Raw genomic sequence first — 26,997 nt, 5'->3', positions numbered from 1 at the left:
ATAAGTACTTTATTAAACCGTATGAATGTGTGTCCAAGGCCAGGATAGGAAATTAACTAACAATGTAAAGATTAACAAGCCACTGACAATGACAGATATGTTCATATTGGATTCATCCAATAAATTATTTTGTGTCTTAAATCCACCAGCCTTTTTCATATTTTACCAACATTTGCAGCATCCTGAGCCTTTTTGGTAAGGTTCCTAGAAAATCTCAGCCCAGAGTAATTAATTAGCCTAATAGTAATAAGTATTATTCTCCCCAAAACAAGTTTCCTTTTATTTATTTTTTTATTTTTAAGAACTATACAAAAAACATTCATGTGTTATGGTGCGCATTCACCAGTGTTTTGTTGTTGTTGTGGTGCGCGTAGGCTACTCCTGATTTTGTCAGTCATCTCATCTCTTATATGCAGTGGCATAACGAGCCAACACCGGCCCCTATTCAGGATTATCAAGGCGGGCCCCCCTACTACAGCACGTGATGACGGCGCAATGTTCACGAGTAGGCTACCATGAATAGGACAGGATAGGATCATAGAGTCACAGCAATTCCTGTTTTTCACCTTTATGACGCAAAAAAAAAACTGGCTGGTAAAAAGTCCCTGTGGCAGGTGGATTTAAACATTCACCTGCCACAGTGGCTGGTGGTCAAAAAAGTTAACTTCATGCCCTGAGTATATTCCTGTCAAGTCACCTGATATTCTCTTTGGATTGTTTGTTCCTTTGATTTAGCACCCACCTTGATGATGACTCTCTGGTCTGCCTGCTCTTCCAGTATACTGTCAGTGGGGTAGGACTCAATCTGCTGACGAATGGCTGAGGCAATGGCGGGGACAAAGGCCAGAGGATTCAGGTCCAGGTCATCACATAAAATCTCTGCAAACATCTCTGGGGTCATCAGTTTTTCTGAAGAGGGCGGATTGGTGAGGTTAGATAAAATTCTAAAATGTAATAACTTGACATTCTGAAATAAATTATACAGGTGACAATATGGTTTGTTTTGGATGTTGGTAAGCACATTGACTTTTAATATATAATGTTATATTCAATTTACCATTCATGTTCCACGTAAAGGCATCTCGCAGTTTCTGTCCGTCTATTTCCATGTCTAGGCGAATGGGAACCAGTGCTTCTACCTGGGCTGCATTCTCATGGATCACTGCAGGGTCGTGGTCATCAAAGCTGAGCACGACAAGACATAATAAAACTCAATGTTGGATTATTATTGTTTATGCAAGTAATTCTAAAGATTCAAGATAAAAAAAACATAAATTACACAATGTAGCTATGAAGCTATTGTTATATCAGATCATATCCCAGTTAGTATTGGCACTTTGCTTGCCGGAGCATGTCTCTCTGCAGCGTCTACTCTCAAATGAACATTTTGTGAAATATCTAGCTGACCAAATTGACTTTTTATTTTTACAAACTAATGACTTTCCAGACGTAAGCAGATGCACATTATGGGAGACTATGAAGGCATATATCAGAGGTATTATTATTTTGTATACAGATAGTGAGCACAAGAGATTATCTGCACGCCAAACAGAATTGCATGATAAGATTCAGCAGGTAGATCGACAGCATGCATCTGCACCTACCCCTGAGCTCTTCAAGGAGAGGCTCCTTTTGCAAACAGAATACAACATCATGTCAACCAGTCAGACTCAAGACCTACACTTACGATCATGTTTTGAGCACTACGAGCATGGTGAGTGTGCAGGCAAGCTATTGAGTCATCAGCTTAGGAAATCTGAATCTGCAAATCAAATTCGAGAAATAACGGAAAAGTCACCTGTGATCAGAGGACAATGAACAGCCAATTTATGCAATTCTATAAAGACTTGTACGCTTTGGATTCAGCCACCGACAACACAATAACCCAGTGGTTAGATGGACTGGAGTTGAAGGGTGTTGAGGAAACGGATAAAGTAGCTCTCGATCAACCCATCACTGTAGAGGAAATTCTTAATGCAATCACACGTCTGAAATCTGGTAAAGCCCCTGGACCAGATGTTTTTCCAGTCAAATTTTATAAGAAATTTGCAGCGAAGATGGCACCCTTCTTACTAGAAGTGTATGGTGAATGTTTTGAGACTAAAACCTTGCCCACAACGATGGCCCAAGCTACAATATCTGTATTTCTTAAGAAAGACAAAGACCCTTCTAAATGCGAATCTTATAGGGCCTATAATATAGGCCATTGAGTCTACTAGGGTGTGACTAGGGTTAGGGTGAAAGATATTGGCTTCCAGACTCGAGTCAGTCTTGCCTACATGTATACACACTGATCAGACAGGGTTTGTGGTTGGTAGACATTTATTCAGTAATGTGCGAAGAATGTTAAATCTGCTCTACTCATCTGAATTATCACGTTCCAGAAGTACTTGTCTCACTGGATGCACAGAAGGCTTTTGACCGCATAGAGCACAATTATCTGTATAAGGTGCTTGACAAGTTTGGTTTTGGCCCGACTTTTCAGACTTGGATTAAAGTGTTATATGCTGCTCCTCAGGCAGCTGTCTGAACCAACAGAATATTATCAGACTACTTCCCCATCTGTAGAGGCACCAGTCAAGGCTGTCCATTGTCCCCTCTTCACAATTCAGATTCAGTTCTCAAAATTCAATTTAAAGTTACTGTGACAGACATCTGGGTAGTTGAAGGATGAAGGAAGAGCAATCGAGCGCACATCGATAGATAAGAGTTCAGTGGCGCAGGATCAGCACTAAAGATGCCAGACTGTTGTGCTGCTTATGGATGTTTGAACGAAATAAATTAAAAAACCAAACAGCAAGGGATAACATTTCACAGGTGAGAATATGTTTTATGATTTATATGTCGCCTTTGACCTGCAATCTGAGCTCCGGCGGTATGAAAATGTAACCTTACGTTATAGTGACCAAAATTATCACGTTTTCGGTAATATCGCTGTATTTTTAAAAGTGTGTTCAATATGTTTAGAAAACACTGATACAAGCTGACATAGTTTCAAAAAGTGTAACAGTGTTTATTATATTACAAAAATGTATGCAATAGGCTTGTAAAAACTATTGAAAACAGGCTGCTGAAACACTGGCCCGCTGTAGGGTGTCCAGTAAGAACTTGAACCAGAGATGTCTGACTTTGAGATCCAGGAAGATTTATTTACAACTCCAACATGAAGTTAACATGTGAAGTTGGATGTGGTTCTGAAATATAAGCAAATAATAATGCACATTAATAAGCATCTGACTTACTATGAACATTATTTACCAAAACTAAATGTTATAGCCACCAACATATAACAAGAAACAATACTAAGAATTACATTAATGTCTCTGTAATAATTAACATAAATGTAACATATTATTGCTCAGTAACACAAACTGAGAATAAGCCACATCTATTACAGCACATATCCATAACGGAGCAAACAGTGTAATACATCTTTAATAGCTAAGCACGTGGATCCACAGCGCTAGTCTGTTTACCTTTCTTTTACTGTCTATGCTGTTTACTGGCGATTGCACGTTGCTAGCAAACACAACCTGAATATCAACACGTGGCTGCACAAGTAATATTAAACAATCTGCACATCTATCAGCTATGCAATAAGAAAAGCAGCAACAGCAATATTATCAAAGCGATAATATATATCTCTCTCTCTACAAATAAATGTCACCGGCTAAGTGTATCCACATCGTAGCAGAACACTTACTGAAATATGAATAAACAGTTAACGTTTACACAGATAATGAGGCAGTAAAACCCAAGACAGTTTAGCAAGCTACAGAATAGTTTTAACTTACGTTCTGGGCTAACCACTTCACTTCAACATAATTAAAAAGAAAAAAGTCCGTTAACATGCTGCTACATTCTGTACTGTTCTCCTGTCTGAGCGCGAGTGATTGGCAGGAGATCAAAGCATTTAACTCTTGTCACGGATTTGTCAATCATCTCAGGAGAGAGAGCAAGTGTTACTATCGTAACTATGGGCTTTTTTACAAGGCTGATACATGTCCTGAGTGCTGTCATCTCCTCCTTCTGACATGATTCCAACTTCAAGAAAGAAAGAAACACACACAGTGCGGCTGCGCGGCAACTTCAGGAGCCTCAGATGAAGCTGGGAAGAATTAAGCATAGGTTTCCAAACCGTGGTAATCCACAACGATAATAAGGATATTTTAAATGAAAAGATTATTTGTTACCGTCAACATTTTTACCGTGGTTTACCGTTAATCGTTACATGCCTACACGTAGTCCAGGATGACCTGTACGTAGATTTTGGCGGGAAGTTCCACTGCGTTTGCTGGTGGCCGGCGGACGGAGAGAAGCTACAGCGGGGCAGCAGAGTCCGTCTGCGGCTGCAGGATCTGGAGCTCACTGCCCACTTCCTGGGAGCCAAAACTGAGACCACGCTGCTGGAGGCCCAGGCCGTACTGCTGGGCCCGCTGGAGGGAAGGGAAGCCCGGGAGAACAAGAACCAGGACTGAGCAGAGCGGACTGTCACAGCCTGCTGAAGTTTAAATCACAGGTTTCCTAAAGGGAGTCTGGTGGGACTAGGACTGTGGATGACGAAACATGACTTGAAGTCTCGTTAAATAAATAAATACATGCAGAAATAAATGAATAAATAGTGGAGGAGTGACCCTGGACATTTCAGTCTGTTTAAACTTCACTTTGAAGCAGAAGGGTGAAGTTTCCGTTTGGACTCAGAACTGTGAACTGATTATAATAAATATTCTTTGTATTAATACATATTAATTAGTCTCTTTGTTTTGTTTGTTACTGCACATGGTGATAAAGCTACATTTTTAAATCACAAACAAAACTAATTTTAATATTTATAAACGCTCTAAGGAAGGAGACAAACGATCAGATATTAGAGTTGATACAAATAGACTCATAATAATTTACTATTTTGTGTTTTAATGTAGAAACATCTTGTATAAACTCAGGGGACTGGCTCTTACATTACATTGTATTGCAGGCTTGCTGATATACAAAGTAAACCAATACAATTAAAATGTTTAAATTAATTAACATGTATTTTCAAATATAGATAGTCACACCATTGTAGGCATTTTGCATGCAGTAGGCTAGGCTAGTTCATTTTAAGTTTACTTAAGTGGAAGAATGTGACTAATAAACCTAGGCCTACTAGCACTAGGAATTACATTTTGAACATGAAGTAGATTATATTAATATCAAAAGCTTAAATTTTCTCTGGACTCGATCATAAATACATGTCTGACCTTTGAAACGAACCAAAAAAAACTAGAAAATCGCATGAGATTTTGACGATTTATGGTGATTTTATTTCCATTAGACCTTTGCCTACATTGACGCTGATGCCGTAAAGAGGAGTGGCTTCCCCGCGCCAAGATGGCGGCTCTATTGACGCATTTGTTCCAATGAACAGCAGTAGCCAAGGCGACATCTAGTCAATATATATATCTATGAGTCCGAAGAGGAGTCCTGTGTATCTGGCGCCACTGAACTCTATCAATCTGCGCTCGATTGCTCTTCCTTCATCCTTCAACTACCCGGATGTCTGTCACAGTAACTTGAATTAGAATTTTGAGAACTGAATCTGAATTGTGAGAACTGAATGTAAAGATACATAGAGAGTTGAATTTTCAGTGAGGATCAAATTTCATTGGACTTCAGTTCCAAACAAATAAATTCAATTTCAAATTATACTATTCAGATTCAGTTTTTCAATGCAATGATTCAAATTAAACAATACAATTTCAAATTATGTGATTCAATTGCAATGCAATTATTCAAGTTTAGCAATTCAAATTAAAATATAAATGATTCAAATTCAGTTTCTGGTGGCACATATTTCAGCCCATAAGAGAGTTGTGGAAACTTACTGCACTCAAACAGTAGTATACTTCATGTTAAACATAAATATATACTGATTTGATTACAGCAAAGACAATGTTGGCAGTATTGACGGCAAAATAGGCTACAGCATATTTCGTTCTGTATTGACAGGTGCAATATATGAAAATCGATAATTATAATTTTTATATTACATTTATATCTGCATTTATGTCAAAACCTAGAGACTTTCACACATCAAAATGTCATTTATTAAATGTATTCGTGTAAAAAAAAATGACATCTTTTCGTATTCTATTTTGCATGGAAACGCTAGCATGTTGGAAGCCAACACACTTGCGTGTCGCGTGAAAAATAGGCATCGGTCCTATTTCTGGCATGCACGTGTTTTTGGCGCGGCTCGAGCCACGCCTGAGACGTGCGTGTCACGCAGGCGTGTGCAAGCTCTAACCTGTTACATGGGAGCCAAAATAAAAACAGACACACCACGCAGCTGACACGCTCACGCAGGCAGTGTGCAGGAGCCCTTATGTATGGCGTTATATATGTGTCACATTCCTGAGCGAGTAATTGTTTGTTTTGAGCACAGAGAACTATATTTTGCAAGCGCATTACATTGCATTTTGAACAGAAATGTACACTTGCAAAAAATAATTCAGTTTCAGTAAACAAAAACCTATTTCGTGCACAATAAATGTATTCGCATGTCTTTCTTTGCTCGCAGGTAGACGCTGCTGCGCTCCAGTCATGTCTCCCTCGCTTAAGGCATGTCTGTAATATACTGGTCGGTCAATAATATAAAATACTGTAGATCAGTGCTTTCCAACCCTTCTGGTCTGAGTTTTCCCCACAGCCCTGTCATATAAACTCACATACCCTGCCCTATCAATTCCCAATGTGTTCACACTATTTATCATATTAAAGTGAATATTCTTACATTTTCATGCAATTGAACTGTAAACATTTAGGTTGGTTTGGTCAGAAATTATACTAGCTAGCTAGGCCTTTTACTTGAAGTGTGGTTAATGTTTCAAAATTCATCCATTACTTTTAGCTAATCATTTCAACTGTTAGCTAAGTCAGTAGGCCACTTTTAGCTGTTTATTTCTACCATTGATTACTTTGCTATATATTTAAACATATGTCTAGAGTTGAGCACGTAGAGAGAAGAGGTTGAGAGCGAGGGAGACATGACCGGGAGCGCAGCAGCGTCTACCTGCGAGCAGAGAAAGACATGCAAATACATTTATTGTGCACGAAATAGGTTTTTGTTTACTCAAACTGAATTATTTTTTGCGAGTGTTAATTTCTGTTCAAAATGCAATGTAATGCGCTTGCAAAATATAGTTCTCTGTGCTCAAAACATACAATTACTCGCTCAGGAATGTGACACATATATAACGCCATACGTATTCTGCACTCATTCTGCACTAAGACATCAAGGGCAAGTTATGATCTTGTTGAGCTATGTGCCAAGTAAGAAACCAAAGATGGCTTCACACTACACAATATCTGAGGCAATCACCAGGGCTGCATATAAAGGCAGATTTCAAACTATTGTCAAATAATCAGTTATCAAGACTTGATTCTGACAATTTCTGTACTTAATCTAAACATAGAAATCTGTAATTTTTTACAAAGACTGATTCCTCCAAAACTGATGTTTAAAGATGCTCTATTCCCATTGACTGCAGTAGCTTACATGAAGATAGAATTCAAAATATTGTCAAAATTTCGTAGATTGATACGAAATGAATGAGAATGATGTTGAATACATCATTGTGTAATGCAGGCCCTTTTATACACCAAGGGAACTCTCCTCTGTTTATGTGACAGCTGTTTACATCCCACCCCATGCTAATGCTGGACTGGCACTGAAGCCTCTACACTCTGCTATCACTGAACAACTGAACTCTCTCAACTGAAGGAGTTTTCATTGTAGCAGGAGATTTTAATCAGACTAATCTCAGCACAGTCTTAACCAGTTTTTATCAGAACGTTAAAAGTCCAACCAGGGGAGAAACACATTGGATCACGTCCATACAAAAGTGATCAATGCATATAGGGCTGTGTTCTGACAGTTCTGATCACCTCTCTCTGTTAAAGGTGTGATAGAATGATTATATAGGGTATTTCACACTGTTCCTTAAGGTCTCCTAATATGGTATGTAACATTGGTTGGGCTGAAAGTTGCCCGAATGGTATTTTATGGGCCCTTAACGATGGTTACGTATGTAACCGCGGTTCTATAAGTTTCGGATGACTGCCAGAGGCAGTGCTTTCAGCACCTGGATATCCATCGCACGCATGTGCAGGTCGAGTGTTTGTATCAACAAAGTCAGCTGTGACCTGGGTGACGTATGCCCTGTGCCCTGGCACAAAGGGCAGGCCCACCCAGGAAGTGACCTCTTGGCAATCTTCTCGTGGATATTCCGAGTGACTGCCGAACTCTGGCGGTCATCCGAAACTTATAGAACCGCGGTTACATACGTAACCATCGTTCTATTTCGTTTCTGGTGCTTTCAGCACCTGGATGGCTAATATCAACAAAGTCAGGAGGAATTGTTACCTGCCTGTTAGGGATGCTGTGAAGGTGTAGGAAGTACAGCTGCAGCCACTGGGTTATGTGGTACAACATTAACCCTGTAGAATCTAGCAAATGTGCAGGTTGAGGCCCATGAAGCTGCCGCACAAATGTCTGAGAGGGGCACGCCTCGTAGGACTGCCCACGATGTAGACACACTCCTGGTGGAGTGCCCCCGAACATGAGAAGGGCTTGGAAGACCACTGTTCTTGTAAGCATGGCCGATGGTCTCGGCTATCCATCTTGACAGCCGCTGTTTGGACAAGGCAAGGCCCCGTCTTGGCCCTGTATGACAGACAAAGAATGCAACAACCGCCCAAATTTGGGCGGTCTCCTGAAGATAAATTCTGAGTGCCCGTACAGGGCACAAAAGCTCAGTGCTCAACCCTAGTTCAGACCCCTGATCTCGGGGTTCAAAGGCTGCCAGCCTAAGAGGATGGTTGATGTATGAGGACGAAAAGGTCTTTGGGAGAAAAGAGGGGTTCAGCCATAAGGTTACTCCTGTACCCCCCGGATGCCAATGCAGATACTCTCCGTTTATGGAAAAGGCATGTAGCTCTCCTACCCGCTTTGCTGATGTAATGGCCAAGAGAAAGGCTGTCTTCATGGACAGCCAGTTCAACTCTATACCCCCCAGGGGTTCAAATGGGGGTTTGCACAGTGCACACAAAACAAGGGGCAAGTCCCAGGAGGGCACTGGGTTTCGCCAAGGAGGCCTCAATCGCTGAGTCCCCTTTAGGAAGCGGGTCACCAGAGTGTGGGACCCAACAGTCACCCCCTCCACTCTATTGTGCATAGATGAGATGGCAGCAATATACACTCTGATTGTGGAGGCTGCGAGGCCCCGATCAAGGAGTGACTGGAGAAAACTGAGTACCGGTATGAAGCATTGTGTTGGTTCCTGATTTTGAGCTTGGCACCACTTGGCAAAAAACTTCCAACTATTAGCATAGAGCACATTGGTGGAGGGTGCCCAGGAACTGTGAATAGTCCGCACCACTGCTGGCTCACAGAGCCCTAGCAATGGCTCTGGCCCTTCAGAGGCCAGACCCAAAGTTTCAGCTGAGATGGGTTTGGGTGCCAGATTTGGCCGGCCAACTGTGAGAGGAGATCCATTCTCACCGGAAGGCACCAAGGCTCTCCCTGTAGAAGTTGGTGTAACACTGGAAACCATACTCTTCCTGGCCATCTGGGGGCTATTAGCAGTATCTCGTGTCCCGCTGCAGACACCCTGTCCAGTGTTGGCAATATTAATGGCAGAGGTGGGAAAGCGTACAGCAGTTGCATGGGCCATGCGTGTGCCAGAGCATCTTGGCCTAGGGGACTTGGTTCCCCAAAAGAAAACCAGAGAGGACAGTGTGTCGTTGCCTGGGAGGCAAAAAGATCCACTTCCGCCTCGCCGTACCTGTGCCAGATGGCTTGTACAACCTCTGGGTGAGGTCTCCATTCTCCCGGATGGGGACGCTGGCGGGACAGGAGATCTGCAGCTTCGTTCTGGGTGCCAGGTAAGTACATTGCCCTCAGGCTCAGCAGGCGAGGGTGAGCCCACTGCAAAAGCTGCTGAATCAATCTCATGGACTGCCTGGCCTTGGTGCTCCCCTGGTGGTTGATGTGGTAGACTACCGACATATTGTCTGTTCTGACAAGTACATGCCTCCCTACCAGTACTGGGAGGAAATGCTTTAGGGCAAGCAGAACCACATGTAACTCCAACACATTTATGTGTTGCCCCTGCTGCCAAAGATTCCATTGGCCTCCGACTGTCCGACATTGCCATACAGCACCCCACCCCTCTAGGGAAGCGTCCGTAGTTACTACTTCTCTGCGGTAAAGGTATAGACCCTAAGGGGACACCCTGAACGAAATACGTTTCCTTCCTCCAGGGTTGTAAATGCCTCAGACAGCTGGCAGTGACCCTGACCAGCTTGTGTCTGTGGTGAGTGGGATGTAAACCAAGGCTGTTCACCCAGATTTGGAGGGGTCTCAATGACAGGAGGCCCAGTGGGACCACAGATGAGATTGCTGCGAGCATCCCCAGCAGTCTCTGAAACGTTCTGAGAGTCAGGGCTCTGCCTCCCCTGAAGTGCCTGACTCCCTGGCAGATACTGCTGGCCCGTCGCTGAGAGGGAACAGCCTTCATTGCCTGGGAGTCCAGCTGGATACCAAGGAATCCTATCTGCTGACTGGGGACCAGGGAACTTTTTTTGTAATTTACAGTCAGCCCCAACCTGGTAATATGGGATATCAGTTGTCCAGGTAAGGGAAAATACGCATCTTGGACCTGGGCTTGGAGTGGAGCTAGTGCCGCCGCTACACACCGGGTGAAAACCCTGGGTGCCAGCGAAATCCCAAATGGGAGTACATGGAACTGATATGCCCTTCCCTCGAATGCGAAACGAAGAAACTGCCTGTGGTGAGGTGCAACGGGGACATGAAAATACGCATCTTTCAGATCGATGGTAGTGAACCAGTCGTTCTGTCGAATGCCCTGTAAGACCTCTATAGTGCGCAACATGTGAAACCTTAGTACCTTGAGATGGTCGTTGAGAGGCCTCAAGTCCAGTATGGGGCGGAGGCCCCCATCTTTTTTTGGTATGATGAAGTACGTGGAATAGAAGCCACCGTTCTGTGTATGCGTGTCTAATGGCTCGATGGCTTCCTTCTCCAGGAGAGCCCAGATCTCCCGGCGTAGGGCTAGGGCCTTGGTCGGATCCTTGACCATGGTCATTTTGACCCCACGGAATCCTGGCGGTCAGCGTCGGAATTGTATGGTGTAACACTGGGACAGGGTCGTCACAACCCAGGGGTCTGATGTTAACGCTTCCCAGCATCTGAGCTGCTGGCTGGTGAAGCGTCCGATCGCCACGACTGTGTGATCATTGTCTCCCCCCCCCCCCCCCGCCCCCTCTGATGCCTGGGGCGACGGGCAGAGGTCTGGCCTCGTTGTGGAAAGCGAGGGGGCTGTACTGGATTAGGCTGCTGAAATCATCCAGAGCGTCGTGTCACCTGCTGGATGGCTGGCTGTGGTATTGCTGTAATTCTGGACGAATAGGGCCTCTGTCTACTGGGGTACACGGCGCAGACTTGCGAACTGCCGTCTTGCTTGTGTAACCTGTACACTACGCTCCAGAGCCTGTTGTGCTGCAGGGCCAAACAGTTCCCCTGGAACAACCGGAAGGGAACAGAGTGCCCTTCTGCATGGCTCCAAAAGCGGAGACTGGGCCAGCCATATCTGGCGTCGAGCGAGGGTTATATAGTTATATACAGAACGCATCCAAGCTGGTGCACGCCATCGTGACATCAAAATGATGTCATATCCTGCCGGCGCGTCCGACAAAGCGGAAACGGGAGGCCGAAGTGACTGCTAGTCTCTCTTGTAAACTTGCTGGGTTAAGATGAGTTCTTTTATGGTGAATGAAAGGCTTGATCCAATCAAATCGAAGCATTGACGGCAATGCTGCTGCCAGTTCTGCCGTTGTTTACCTTTTTCTTCTTCTTCTAGTCCGTACAAATAGCAACGTCGGTAGTCTTTGCTCATTAGCGCCACCGCTGTTCAGGAGAAGACCAACTAGTGTCGTGAGCACCAGCGCGGGTATAAATGGTCACGGTGATCTCATGACGTCACATTTGGATGCGCCACGCGGGCTGCGGTTACTGTAAAAACGCCTTAGTGAGGACATAAGCCTTCCTAGCTCCCTGCTCATGTAGACAAATGCCTGCAGGGAGGCATCGCTTAACCTCTGGATAGATGGGTCTGCATCTGAGTCCTGTAGTGACTGGGACAGTGCTAGGATGAGGTGGGACATCATCCTAGGGGATGGGAATTTCCAATACGTCCCATACGTGCCGCTGTGTCATAGCTCCTGACGATGGAATCATCAGTCAAGCGGCACTGCGACCGGGGACAGCAAGCGTCTGGCCTGAGTGCTTCGTCAGGTGACAGCACAAGGGCCGCAACAGCCGGCTCTATATTGAGCATATTGCCTAGTCCGTAGCTGGACGCATCCTCCATATTCGCCAATGCCCTACAGTCACTCGGAAGGTGAGAGAGACGTCTGGGGTCTGCCCAGCACCTTTGGAGCTCCTCAAGACTGAATATCTCCTTTTGCCGTATAACGGGTTATGCGGAGCGATTGTGAGGTGTCCGAGCAAGCACACTCATGCACCACGATTGTCAAACAAAGGAAGATCTATTAAACCAGAGCAGCAGCAAAAGGGCGCTTCTTAATCAACTCAATTACGGGGTGGCTACGCTAAGAACACGCGCCGCCAGTGCCAACCTTATCTCTCGCTATAGCGTCTTAACAAAGAAACAAAAGCTGAGCCTAAATGGCCTGCAGCCCAACAGCATTAACAACTACAATAATAACAATAACTAGTAAATGATACTCACCGCTCCATTAACTTATGAGCCCGTACCCAACAACTGAAAAAAATCTCCGATGACTGACTGGGAGAATTTGAACGAACGCATTTAAAGTGAGACCACTACTGCGTTCCGTTACAAGAAAAGAAAGTTTGCGGGAGGGAATCTCCGCCGTATCTTCGCCCTTTTCAGGAACAGCGTGAACACCGACACAGCTGACTATAAGGTGGCCAAGCGGCGTGGCCGTAACACAATGTTAACTCTTTCTAAAAAATTGGTCTTACCTTATGTAATGAGTGCAATCGTGTTAAGGCAGCTAGTCGCAGTCTTTTGGAGGGCGTAAATTCACAGCTCCAACCCGTTTGGGTAACAAGACGCCAAAATCTGTTTGAAACTCGAAAACCTGCTTACCAACGCAAGAAGATGCAAGAGGTCACTTCCTGGGTGGGCCTCGACCTGCACATGCGTGCGATGGATATCCAGGTGCTGAAAGCACCGCCTCTGGCGGTCAGTAGAAACGAAATAGAACTACCCTGTGAATATGGCCCTATTTGTAACAAGAGCTTTTCTTCCAAATATGGTATGCTCATGAATATTTAGATGAGCTGCGCACTGATTGGTTTGAGCGAACCACATACAAACACTTTGGAGACGAGACAGCAGGTCTCATATTTCAGACACTGCAATGTTTCGTTACTAAAATCAACTATATAAAGCTCAAATATGGGCCGTTTTACGAAAATTGATGGCTAATTGCAAATTTGGTAAGACGTGTCGGATTTCAGGAGGTCCACACAGTCTGACGAGACAGCGGCAGCCTGCTGGGCTCCATACCCAGGAGAAACTGGACAACCGGGGGCACGGGGCTCCGCGGTGCTGGCTGGCTGCCGGCATAACTATAGTATATTTACTAGGGCTGTCAAACGATTAAATTTTCTTAATCGCAATTAATCATTGAATTTCTATAGTATGTTTTATCACATGCATTTCAAAACTGTTACATACATACAGTACATATTAACAATGGAAAGCCATTCTTACCAGTGTATCTTGATTGGGAATCAAATGAATGCAAAGAAAGTGACTTTATGAACTTGATTTTAAGATTTGTATTTGTTTATTATATATTTAATCTAGTCACACATTTGAATTTTATAACAACATTGAATGCACCACAAGGCTGTAAATTACCAGTTTCATTGAACGCACCGTCTGTGTTTTTCCAAAAACAGCAGCTGCAGATTGTTACATCCCGGTGTCGGAATCCTCTACAGTGAAATACAGACACACTTTACACCGTTTAGCGTTAGCTGTCAGCACTGTAACCGTGTTTAATCCAGCTACTAGCTAGCGGTAGGCTAACGTTAGCTGCTGTCGAGTATAGTGTTAACTAGCGTCATGTGCAGCGATGTTTCTGTTTCCTGTAACGTCCTTTTTCAGAGCATCAGAGAGAAGTGCAGGCATATCAGTGGCACCGGAATGAGTCACCAAAATCCGCGTTGCTATTCCTGCAGCAGCAGGATGTGTTACAAGGAAGTACGGCAAAATAGTAGCCTGTTAGGCACGACGCAAAGCCGAGCGAAGTGAAAATAAATTAATAAATGGCGGCATGCGATTAATACAATTAAAAAAAATGTATGCATTATGCTCGACCCTTAATCGCATCGCGATTAATGCGTTAATGCTGACAGCCCTAATATTTATAGTTTGAATTTCGTCACGCCACTTATATAACAGCTAGCCTAAGGTCTTACAAAGCCAACGCTTGTGTCTGATTTCAATTTAATGCATTTTTGTGAATAGGAGGGGTTTCGTTAGCTGCTAGTGTCCAATCAATCCTATGGGTAGCTAAAGATCGAGGCTAGCTAGCTAGCTACACTTTCGGCATAACTATAATATATTTACAGTTTGAATTTCGTCACGCCACTTATAGAACAGCTACCCTAAGGTCTTACAAAGCTAACGCTTGTGTCCGATTTCAATTTAATGCATTTTTGTGAATAGGAGGTGTTTCGTTAGCTGCTGGTGTCCCTTCAATCCTATGGGTAAAGATAGAAGCAAGCTGCAGGCCCTGGAGCTCCGTCAGGGCCAAGGCATTCGGCCGCTGTCACGTTAGCCTGCTGAGCTCCTGCTGAACTGCGACACACAGTCGGACATAAATTTGCAATTAGCCATCAATTTTCGTAAAACGGCCCATATTTGACCTCTACATAGTTGATTTCTCGCATAAAAAAGTCCAGTCGCTCCAGAGAGCGACTGAGTAGGTACACATCAGTTAATAACCCCTAGGTTCGTTTTGCGCCGGAATTGTCCTTTAAGAGAACTAGCTGGTCTTAAGTAGTAACAGCACAACTACAAGACTGTTTTGAGTGCACTGACTGGAGTCTTTTTGCTGATACGGATCTTAATCAGTACACCACATCAGTACTATCATACATTAACTTTTTCACAGAAAACGTCACTACTGTTAAGAAAATCTGTGAGTTTCCAAACCAGAAACCTTGGCTGAACAACAAAGTTAGGAACCTGCTAAAGCTTAGGGATGCTGCTTACAGAGGCAATGGCATTACAGCCTATAGCCTAGAAGGGGAAATCTTAAACGTGGCATTAAAGAAGCAAATTACAACTATAGACTTAGTTAAGATAGAGTAAAAAAACTTCACCAGTAATGACTCTTGACTAGTGCTGTCAAACAATTAAACTATTTAATGGCGATTAATCACAATAATGTCTTAGTTAACTCGCAATTAATCACAATTAAAAGCACATTTTTCTCTATTCTAAATGTCCCTTGATTTCTTTTTGTCCCATTATTTTTTTCTCATTTTAATGCTCTTATCAGTCCTTCCAGAAAAATGCAGAGTTTTTTGTGATTGTTGCGGGCAAAAATCCTTGATTATGTGGCACATTTTCTTAAAAAATGCAATGGAATATGCGGGATATTTATGCAATTTTATGCGATGGAATTGCGGGAATTTGCTAAAATTGCGGGAACTGCAAAAACTGCGGTTTCATCATGGCTTCATCGCGGGGTTTGCAGCTTTTCGATGATGTTCACGTCGCGTAATTATGTCACTTCATAACGTCACTTCATAACGTCATTTCATAACGTCATTTCATAACGTCATTTCATAACATCAATTCCTAACGTTCCCATGGCAACAGGGGAAAATGGCTGCTCTTGTGTGAAGTAAACGCAACATTTTTCAACTTAAAGATGTATGTGACTTTTTTGCAACGAAAATGCAGGGATTATGAAATCATGCAAGCCCTGCATATTTTGTGCGGAAATCGGCAATTTATGCGGCGAAAGTGTGCCGTATTTGAAAAAATGCCCCCGCACAAACATGCAGACTTGGCTGATTGTGCATTGAATTATGCGATTGCATAATCGCGTTTTTCTGGAGGGACTGTCTTATCAACATGATACAACGATACTTTTAAAACGGTGCCTGAACCGAAAGATTTATATATATATATATATATATATATATTTATTTATTTATTTATTTATTTTAGGGCTGTCAATCGATTAAAACATGTAATCTAATTAATTACATACTCAGTGATTTATTAATCGAAATTAATCGCATATATAATTAACGATGCCTGAACCGATACTTTTTAAAAAAGTAAAAAAAGAAAAGAAAAAAAAGGGTACTAAACAACAGTTGGTGACATTAAAGAACGGCTTGTTTATTGGTAAGGCCATATGGTCAAAATTAAATGATTTAATAATAATGTATAACATTAACAATAACTTATTTCACTAGTAAATTGCTGTTGAACGACAAAAACAACCACCAGATGGGAAAAGGACATTTACAATAACTTCAAATGCACCACGACGCTGTAGTTTACCAGTTTCATTGAACGCACCGTCTGTGTTGTTTTTCCGACGGCAGCTACAGATTGTTACATACCGGTGTTGAATCCTCTACAGTAAAACACAGTCAAACTTTACACCGTTTAGCGTTAGCTGTCAGCATTTTAACCGTTTTTAATCCAGCTACTAGTTAGCGGTAGGCTAACGTTAGCTGCTGTCGGGTATAGTGTTAACTAGCGTCACATGCAGCGGTGTTTGTGTTGCCTGTATCGTCTGTTTCAGAGCATCAGAGAGAAGCGCAGACATATCAGTGGCACCAGATTTCGGTAACCAGGGTTGGCAGGAAGAAGATTTTTACAAGTAAATGTTCCAATTAATGATCCAGGCAGCACATTCTCGTCTCCCTCCTTCATTTTACAGTTGAATGGTGGCTTTTTAACGCGTTATTTTTTCTCAGATTAATTAATCGAAATTAACGCATTATTTTGACAGCCCTAATATATTTAAAAAACGAGCACCTTGTTCAATTGTATTGGTCTGTTCTGTATGTTCAAAAATATAAAACAATAAAAAGTTGATCTAAAAAAAAAAAAAAAAGAGCACAAAACAGCAAAAACAACCACTGGATGGGAAAAGGGTATTTTACAATAACATTGAATGCACCACAAGGCTGGCGAGACGAAGCTGAGTCTGTGTTTTTCAGACGACGACAGCTACAGTCTGGTGTTAGAATCCTCTACAGTGAAATACAGTCACACTTTACACCGTTTAGCTGTCAGAATTTTAACCGTGTTTACTCCAGCTGCTAGCTAACAGTAGGTTAACATTAGCTGCTGCTAAGTGTAGTGTTGACTGGCGTCCCGTGCGGCGATGTTTCAGTTCCCTCTAACGTCCGTTTTCGGAGCATCAGAGAGAAGCGCAGGCATTTAAGTGGCACCTAAATAAGGCACCGAAATCCGCGTTGCTATTCGGTCTGGTAGATAACAGTCGTTAAGGCACCGGTGCCGTATTAGCATTAGCTCCGGTGTGGTGTTGTAGTTTTCCTAACGTTACTAGTTGTTGCAACAGCATGTGAAAAAAACTACAAAGTTTGCTAGGCCAAAAAGAACGTTAATCTCACGATAAAAAAATTGACCGCGTTAAAATGGGTTTGCGTTAACACCGTTAATAACACGTTTAACTGACAGCACTACTCTTGACATATGTGGCAAGGCATACGGGCCATCAGAGACTACAAATGTAAGGACAATCACATCACAAGCAGCAACCCCTCACTAGCAGAGAAACTCAAACACAATCTTCGCCCGCTTCGACATAGGTGACAACTCCAGGGTAACGAACACACTGCCACCTGTTCATCAGGGTCCAACACTAGACACAAACGAAGTCAGGAGGGCACTGCGCAGCATCAACTCAAGAAAGGCAGCTGGGCCACATGGTGTCTCAGGGCAGCGGGTACTTCAGGTATGTGCAGACCAGCTGGCAGAAATCTTTACCAACATCTTTAATCTTTCCCTGAACCACGCTGTTGTCCCAACATGTCTTAAAGCAACAACCATCGTGCCTATTCCCAAACAAAAAAGCATCAGCTTTTTAAATGACTATCGCCCAATTGCACTCAACCCGGTGATAGCCAAATGATTTGAGAGACTAATCCTGGTCCATCCCTGCCACACTAGACCAACACCAGTTTGCCTAACGGGCTAAGGGCCCTGACACACCAACCAGACGGGCTGACCGTCGGCAGAAAAGCCAGTCGGACTGATCAGTCGGGTCCCCGAGGTCCAAAAAATGCCTCAGAACACACTGAGGCGACGCAGACTTGAGCGTACGCTCTGCGCGTGCGCGAAGCGTAATACGTCTCCATAGCAGCAGGCAGCGCTGCTCTGTATTGTTTCCATTAACAGTCTGATTATTTACCAGAAAATGAAAACCGGCAGCTGATTGGACGAACGCATCACATGGTTCTTTTTTCTCCGGAAATTCACAGCCAGACTGTCATGGCGGCTTGTTCAGAATACGATCTCATATTGTACTAAAATAGCTCACCGAAACGTGTTTCTGAAAACATTTTAAGCGAGAAATAGGCCATGCAGTTTCTGAATCTGTCTTCATTTCAGATTGACAAAGGTCAGTTTAAAAGATTTTCGTCAGATTTTGAGCGGCTCATCCGCTCCCCATTTCCGGGCGAGTCCCGACTGCCCTGTCTCCGACTCAACATGTCAGGTCGGCCAAAATGAAGGCCAACGGCTCCTCGGACGGCCGATGGCACGGGACACACAGAACAGACTCGAGTCACCGACCTCGCCAGACGGTCCGACGCCCGATTTTCGGGCTGGTGTGTCTTCTCTCTAACAGATCACAGAAGATACAATCTGTGTCACTCTCCACACTGCACTGGAGCACCTTGAACATCCTGATACATATGTCAGGATGCTCTTTTTGAATTTTAGTTCAGCATTAACACGGTCAACCCTAACAGCCTAGTGTCTAAACTTCATGGGCTGGGCCTGAACAAAACCATCTGTAACTGGACCCTGGACTTTCTGACCAACCCTAGCCTCTCAGGCTGGGAAAACAAACATCTTCCACCCTCATCCTGAACACTGGTGTCTCTCTGGGTGTGTCCTGAGCCCTATCCTGTACACCATATTCACACATGACTGTCTGCCTGTCCATAACAAAAACCATCATAAAGTTTGCAGACGACACAACAGTCATTGGTCTGCTCACCAACAATGATGAGTCAACGTACAGGGATGAGGTGAGACACCTGACAGTCTGGTGTTTCACTAATAAATCTAATCCAGTGGAAAGGGTCCCCAGTTTTAAATTCTTTGGAGAGCTGGTCTGCCACAGAACCTGGTGAACTTCTACAGGTGCACTGTGGAAAGAATTATCACATACTGCATCACAGCGTGGTTTGCTAGCTGCACCAAGAAGGAACAGAGGGCTGTGCAAAGACTAATAAAGATATTTCAATACATACTGGGACCCAGCTTCAGCAATCATATACATATATCAGGCCCGTTGTCAGAGCAGGGCCTCAAACATGACCCAACTCACCCTGGCTACCACCACTCCCAACTCCTCCCCTCTGGCAGACAATACAGGACAATTCAGACACACACAACAAGACTAAAAAACAGCTTCTTCCCCCAAGCTGTTAGTAGGGTTGGGTACCGTTCACATTTTTATCGGTACCAGTATCGATACCGGTACCGGAAATTCGGTTCCGGTACCCAACGGTACCTTTTTTCGGTACTTTCCCTCTGTAATAACAAAAAAAATATTTCAGTTGTAAAAATAATTCCAAAGCTATTTATCCTATTTACTTTAACATTATGCTATTTATTTAGAACAGGTACCCGGTCAGTACCCAAAAAAGTTCAGAGTTCGGTACCCAAACCTAGCTGTTAAGACTCATGAACACAGCCTTTCACAGATTTTTGGGCTAAGCTCCGGATCATTGTTTAATTGGACTGGGTCATGTAATATTTTTGCTCATCAAACTGTGTAAATGAGGTGGACAAATAAAGTTGGATATAGCAGCCCAAAGTACAGGCAACAAATGAACAACAGAAATAGTCACAACGGAGATACAGAGCTTGTGCCATACTGTTGCACTTTTTTTCTGTACAACTTTCTCACCACAGTGGGAAGGTCCTCTTCTTGTCACGGCCCATTCGGTTACGGTTGATGGTGGTGGAGCAAGGCACAGCATCTAAATGGTGAGAGCTGTTGGGCAGCGTGGGGACCCACTGACTGCTCCTCTTGGCTTTCTGCTCCCTAGAAAGGACACAAAACCCAATGTTGACAAGGGTACAAAAGCAATTAAATATTGTACTTCCATAAAATTGGGGGTAGAGCTTTCACAATCATGAATTTTAATTGACGATTAATTGTCATACAAATAATTGCGATTAACGATTTAATTGTTTTTTTCTGTTCATTTTATGCCACAAAGTGGTGCTATTGTGTTTGGCTTTGCAACTAGACCTAAATCCATGTTAATTTAATTTAATTTCAATGGCTGCTCATCGAAATGATGCAATTGTTGCAGGGATGGTAATTAACTTTTTTGTTCACCTGCCACTGTGGCTGGTGGATTCCAAAATCTACCAGCCAGGGTGTGTTGGCTGATCTGATTTAAGCCAGCCATTGCATGTGTGTGGGATGAGATTCATTCAGGATTCATTTCAATCACAGAGGCAGCATGCTGTAGGCGGACGGCTGCATATGCTACAGAACCACACAGAGAGCACTATTCAGGCTAGCCATTGGCAGATAGACCAAAAAGACCCTGGACTCTTACAATCTCATACAAACATTTTTTATGTGAATTATCTAATCAGAAAAGCTGGATGGAAGCAATAACTTCAGCATAACTTTCCCTAGAGTTGTCAAACACACTGCTGCACCTGTAGGAGCAGACTCTCTGCTATAGGAGACCCGTTATCTGCAACTCTCTGTCATCACCTTGCTTTGGAAAGCAACAAATACAGTCTCATATGAGCAAAAACAGAAAAACCTGACCAACAGCAGTAAGATCTAGACAGCCAAGCTATTTTTGACATGTTTTATTCCTAACATTGGAACCTTGTGCTCAGGTAGGCATAAGTCAAGAAAATAAAAAAAGAAATAGATCCGAACTTCATAGCATCTTTCAGTACCCTCCTTGACTGGTAAATGGCAACGTCCTCTAAAATCCCCACCTGCAGTTTGTTATGCAGGCTTACGTTTACAATTTTGTAGTCTCCGAGACAAGCTGAGATAATCCTGATGACAATACTAAGGATTAATCATGATTATTTGGAATAGTACATTGCATGTCATTTAGCTGACGTTTTTATCCAAAGCGACTTACAATTGCTATATATGTCAGAGGCCACACGCTTCTGGAGCAACTGTGGGTTAAGTGTCTTGCTCAGGGACACATTGGTTGATGTATCGCAGTGGGAAATGAACCCAGATCTCCCACACCAAAGGCATGTGACATATCCACTGCGCCGTCACCACTTATATAGTATATAATAGTTTGGAATACTCCCTTTGTGTGTAAAAACTGGGATATGTTCCCCTTAAACCGTTATCCAACTATGTTACAATCCATTTCTATGCTGTGAGAAGTATTTGGGGCCAGCGTCTGCACCTTGATGGTCAGAGTCCAAGGTACAGTTTGGATCACACATTCACACATACTTTTATGGGCCAGGAAAAAATCGAAATAAATAAAAATGTAAAAATAAAACATTATCTGAGGCATCATCTCATAGAAATTACCTGAGGTAAGCTGGGGGCTCTGTGCTGATGGACACCGCCTTGTATTTCTCATCATTACCCTCGAAGATCTCTTCACATTCTGATGCCTTCAGCAGAGTAACACTAGTAGCTACAGATGGACAATGGCAAAGAAAACACAGACGCATGTCAACTTTTGCTCAAATTTTAAGTAGTAAATCCTAAATGCATTGGGGGTACAAGTGCTAAGCAGTTGTAACTGATGCACTTATTAATGATTGTCACCACTACTGTGACATAATGTTTTTGGATTTTCTGTTAGTTGGGTTAACCATGGTAGCTATCTAGCCATGTTAACCACCTGTTCTAGTTTCACCCTATACTGTATGCTGTATGATTTCCCCTGATAAAGTCCAATGAAACGCTAGCTATTAATGTAAAAAATAAAATGAATCAATAAAAATAAAAGATAGTTTTAAAACTTTTTTTAACTTGACACGTTTCACTTGAGATAATATGTATGTTGACAAGTCAATAGTTTGACTGGTCACTTGATTAAAATATAATATTTTACCTCTACAATATTAAAATTGTTTAAAGCGGCAATTATTAAATATAATTTGTATACAATCTATAGAGCTTCCAGACTAGGAGGAGTTCAAAATGACTTTATCACTGTCCAGTGTGAAAAAACAAAGATGCACCAATAACCATGTGATGATGCTACGATTTTCTTCCTCTCCTCCACCGAGGCTAGCCTCCTCCATAAAGATGGATATCTTTTATACAGAGAGCCTCTGAACATGCGCAGATAGTTTCCAACCTGGAAAGCAAAGGAAACCAAAATTAAATAAATGAAAAAAAACATCAAATGATGTACTGTGATTAAAAGTATTTTTTATATATATATATATATATATTTTTTCACACAAGCAATCAAAATGAACCATCCATGTTTTGAGGTGCTACAAGTTTCTAAGACAAGTTTTTATTGGGGCATTTCATCAGAAATCAGTCAGCTTCTGACCTCACCCCTTTCACTTTGACATTTTTTTTCCCTAAATTTTAACCTATAGGCCTATGCGAGAATGCTTGAACATTGATTAACAAGAATAACCAACCTTTCAGGAGACAGGGGCCATCAAAGTTGATCCATATTGGAAAAGAAACAGGTTCTCTAAATATGGTTCTCTGATTATCGGAAAGCTTACAAACAGGGTTATCTAGAATTATAATTATTATAATAATTAGGCGATTTCTTTTGTGCTTAAATCTTAATTTGCAAAAAAAAGTTTTAAAAAACTTTTTTTTTCATTTAGGTGCACCCAAAATATTTTGGCGGGCCTTTTGGCGCCACAATAATACAATACATTTTAAGCCTTTTGTTGTCAGTTCCCATACACATTGGTAATTTCTTTACAAGTTATTTGAAGTGGCTATTTGTAACTTTCAGTTTGTGTTGATTCTAGCGTCCCTTTTGGACAAAAGCTGTAGTGTTTTTACCACACCTGCTGTCGTAAAGGTGTTTTCTTTACGGTGCTGTATTGCCCACTGTATATTACTGAGTTAGCGTTACCGGGAGGTCACATAGTTGCGATGAATGTTTTGCTCAGACAGAAAATCATTAATTTACAATAAAATAATAAATTACAGATGCATCATTGCATTTCAAGTGTTGCATACGGTAACTTAGCCTACTTTGGATGTATCGTGAGCTAAACCGGGTAACGTTATCCCTGTCACCGTGTTACGAGCAAAAGCATTAAGAGTTTGTTGTAGCAACCAACGTAAAAGGAATAAAACGTCCGCGCTAAATGGAAGGAGGTTTTAGTTGTTCTTCGTTTAATTTCCTTTTTTTCTGTGATGGCCCTGCCCCAGTAGCAGCCATATTTACAGCAGATAACTTCTAAAATAAAATTAAAATACAATTAGGCCTATATAAAAAATATCTCCTGCTACCCTTTTCCTGGCTGGGTACACTAACACAAGCATTTCCGTTGTTACAACGAAATCTGTGACCCTTCAGAATGTGTGCACTGTAGCGCCATCTACCTGCCGAAAATTATTTTGTGACTTTGCGGGAAAAATCAGACCCATGCAAAGGCATTTAAAAAAAACTATATTACAATAGCGTTCTTTTCACTGTTAGTACTGTTTGCTGCTACAGGTCATTTATGATCATCAGATGAAAAATTACACGGATTGAGAAACATTTAAAAGTTACATATAGTCACTTTAAATCATTGAGAGCGTCCTGACGGAGAACATCACTGCCTGGTACAGAAACAGCACCAAAAAGAGTGGTTCTTGTGCTGAACATACAATAGGCGGTGCCCTATACTGCCTGAAGGATATTAACACAAGGAGCTCAAAAAAAAGCCTAGGATAATCATGTAAGTTCCCAACCACCCAGGTAACCTTTTTTTTTTTCTCCCTTTTGAGGTCGGGAAGAAGGTACCGGATACACCAGGCCAGCACTGAGATGCTCAGGAGGAGCTTCTACCCTCAGGCCACACAAAAAAAGAACCTAAAAAAGTAACAATAAAAGTGATAAAAGTGAAGATCAAAGTAAGGAATTGTGGTGACAAGAGATGGTGTAAGTATGAGTGAGTATTTGTTGAGAGAATGAAAATCAATTTATGGTGTGTGCGAGGGAGAGTCAACTGGGAAGTTAGGGGAGGTTTAATCTCTAAAAAGCAGATTCCGGCACAATTTAAGGAAACAATTTAATCTTACAAAACGTCTGTGTCAGTGTTTGTCTATGTGTTCCCTACTAATCTCAATTTAAACACAGTCAATCTGGATCGATCAAAAGGTGGAATTGGATGCAATCACATTTTTGACTGTCTTCTATCCAAAACCATGGAACTTACAGTGTGCTTTCTACGGTGGTTGGCGTTATGCCTTTCTCATGGTCTCCAGCTCTCGCATGATCACCTGGCTCGGATTCAATATAGCAGAGTTTCTTCTGCAATGGAGTAACCCTCCGTCAGTTTCTCCCCCTGATCTAACCTTCCTGTGCCTTGACTCAATGATTACAAAGACTTTAACAATGCTCCGCCACATAAAACAAAGACGCGGTGGCGTACTTTAGAGATTACAGAGACAGTCCCTCTCTTGTATTCCTCTACCAGCCATCATCCTCGATAATGCAAAATCTATTCAAAATAAACTTGATAAACTTCAAGCCCATGTCCAGTTTCCACACAAGTTCAAAAACGCATGTTTATTGGCGTTAACTGAAACTTGGCTTTCGGATAGAGACTCAAATGCGGAAATGTCCATTGATGGATTCTGCGAGCCTATCCGCCTTGATCATGATATCGGTGTCACTGGTAAATCACAGGGCAGGGGTGTGTGCCTGTATGTTAATAAACAATGGTGCAAAACAGTCATTGTGAGAGAGAGACTGTGCACTAAACACGTTGAACTACTGTCTGTGTCTTTACGCCCACACTACCTGCCCCAGAAATTCCCCCAGATATTTGTCACTGTTGTGTACATTCACCCGAGAGCTAATGAGGAGGAAGCCTCGTTAGTCTATACTTAAAGGGTAACTACCGTTTTTTTCAACCTGGACCCTATTTTCCTATGTTTTTGTGTCTAAGTGACTGATGGGAACAACAATCTTTGAAACTGGTCCAGTATTAGCAAGATCCTGCAGTTGGCAGCGGCGAAATAAGCTACAATGTAAGTTAATATGGCAATTGTCCAGCTTGTATTTACCTTTCACAAAAGTGCTTGTTTTGCCACTGACAAGCTCATATTAATATTCTAGAAGTCTGACAACATTAATGAAAGGATTTCTAAGGAGGTCGACCTTTCTGTTAAAGAGTAAGATAGTTTTTTTAAACATAAAAACATCTGCAAAATCACGTTCGCCAACCCACCAGACTCCATGTGAATAAACAGTAATTTGAGCATCGTAAAATACACTTCATTCAATAAAAACTATGAAAAGGCGTTTTAGGTCGTCTTTCCACTTTTCCAACCATCACAACTCTAATTTTGGTTGAAATAAACACATAGTTTACAGATTTATATGTGAAAATATGTTGGCTCTATACAAGCTAAAAGTATTGCTTTTTTAAATGGAGTCTGGTGGGTTTAGCGCTAGCGACTTCAGAGCCGTTTCTGGTTAAACAGAAAGGTCTCAAGAGGTTTTAAAGGACTATCTCTGAAGGGATCCTTTCCATAATGTTGTCAGACACTTAGAATATTAATCTGAGCTTGTCAGTGGCAAAACAAGCACTTTTGTGAAAGTAAATACAAGCTGGACAATTGCCCTATTAACTTACATTGTAGCTTGCTTCGTCGCTGCCGACTGCAACGTTCTTGCTTAATACTGGACCAATGTCAAAGATTGTCGTTCCCATCAGTCACTTAGACACAAAAACATAGGTTGAAAAAACGGTAGTTACCCTTTAGGGTGACCCAGAAGCTGCAATCCATATCTCTTGATGTGCCCTTGTTCATTAAAAAAAACCTCAAAGCCCAAATTTGGTGGTCTCTGGCAATATTCTAATGCCACTATTCAATCATATAGGCTACACTAATCTAAATTATTGCATATTTTAATGAGTTTGCCAACCTGATTGTTGTGACATGTAGTGAATTATTCTAAAGGAGAATTTATCAATACATACCATAATGATGGTTAATGTATTGTTATACTAGAAACATAAATGCACTCTTATTAAGCGAAAATAAACAAGGTTATTTTAGGGGGGCAAGTTTTAAAATCCCATGTCTTATCCAGCCTATGTATTGGTTTTAAATTGAATTATTTATAAAATAAACCTATGCTAAAACTAGGGCTGGGCGATAGGGAGAATATCAGATATCACAATATTCTTCACCAAATACCTCAATATTTTCTTTCGATCAAGATGGCGGCGCGTGCACAACGCGAGGCTCGATGTCTCTCCAGTTTTGCCAATTTAGTGTTTATTTACCTGACTATCTTACTTGTTTTCACTCGAAACACTCGAGCGAACCAAGTCTACAACAGAGACCCACTACTGGATATTCATCAAAGCTGCAAGAACAACTCATCCCGACCGGAAATGCTCGCTGTCGGCGACGAGATCGTAAACAAAGAAGGGGTAAGCGCGGTGGAGTGTGAGCTAAGCTAAGGCTAAACCC

General features: G+C 42.2%; 1 protein-coding gene across 2 annotated transcripts in view; it reads right to left on the bottom strand.

Annotated features, from left to right (window-relative positions):
• Positions 1–26,997, bottom strand: part of LOC116041366 (SWI/SNF-related matrix-associated actin-dependent regulator of chromatin subfamily B member 1-like) — a 58,325-nt gene that overhangs the window by 14,511 nt on the left and 16,817 nt on the right. For both annotated transcript variants that reach the window (XM_031287247.2, XM_031287248.2), the window contains exons 2-6: positions 22,564–22,675; positions 21,895–22,003; positions 20,263–20,400; positions 1,058–1,185; positions 743–909 (exon numbers count right to left, since the gene is read on the bottom strand). In XM_031287247.2, coding sequence (XP_031143107.1) covers positions 743–909; positions 1,058–1,185; positions 20,263–20,400; positions 21,895–22,003; positions 22,564–22,675 — 654 coding nt within the window. The remainder of the gene's footprint in view (positions 1–742; positions 910–1,057; positions 1,186–20,262; positions 20,401–21,894; positions 22,004–22,563; positions 22,676–26,997) is intronic.

Source organism: Sander lucioperca, chromosome 14 (assembly GCF_008315115.2).
Source record: "Sander lucioperca isolate FBNREF2018 chromosome 14, SLUC_FBN_1.2, whole genome shotgun sequence".
Taxonomy (NCBI): Eukaryota; Metazoa; Chordata; class Actinopteri; order Perciformes; family Percidae; genus Sander; species Sander lucioperca.
This window is presented reverse-complemented; position numbering and strand designations above follow the sequence as displayed.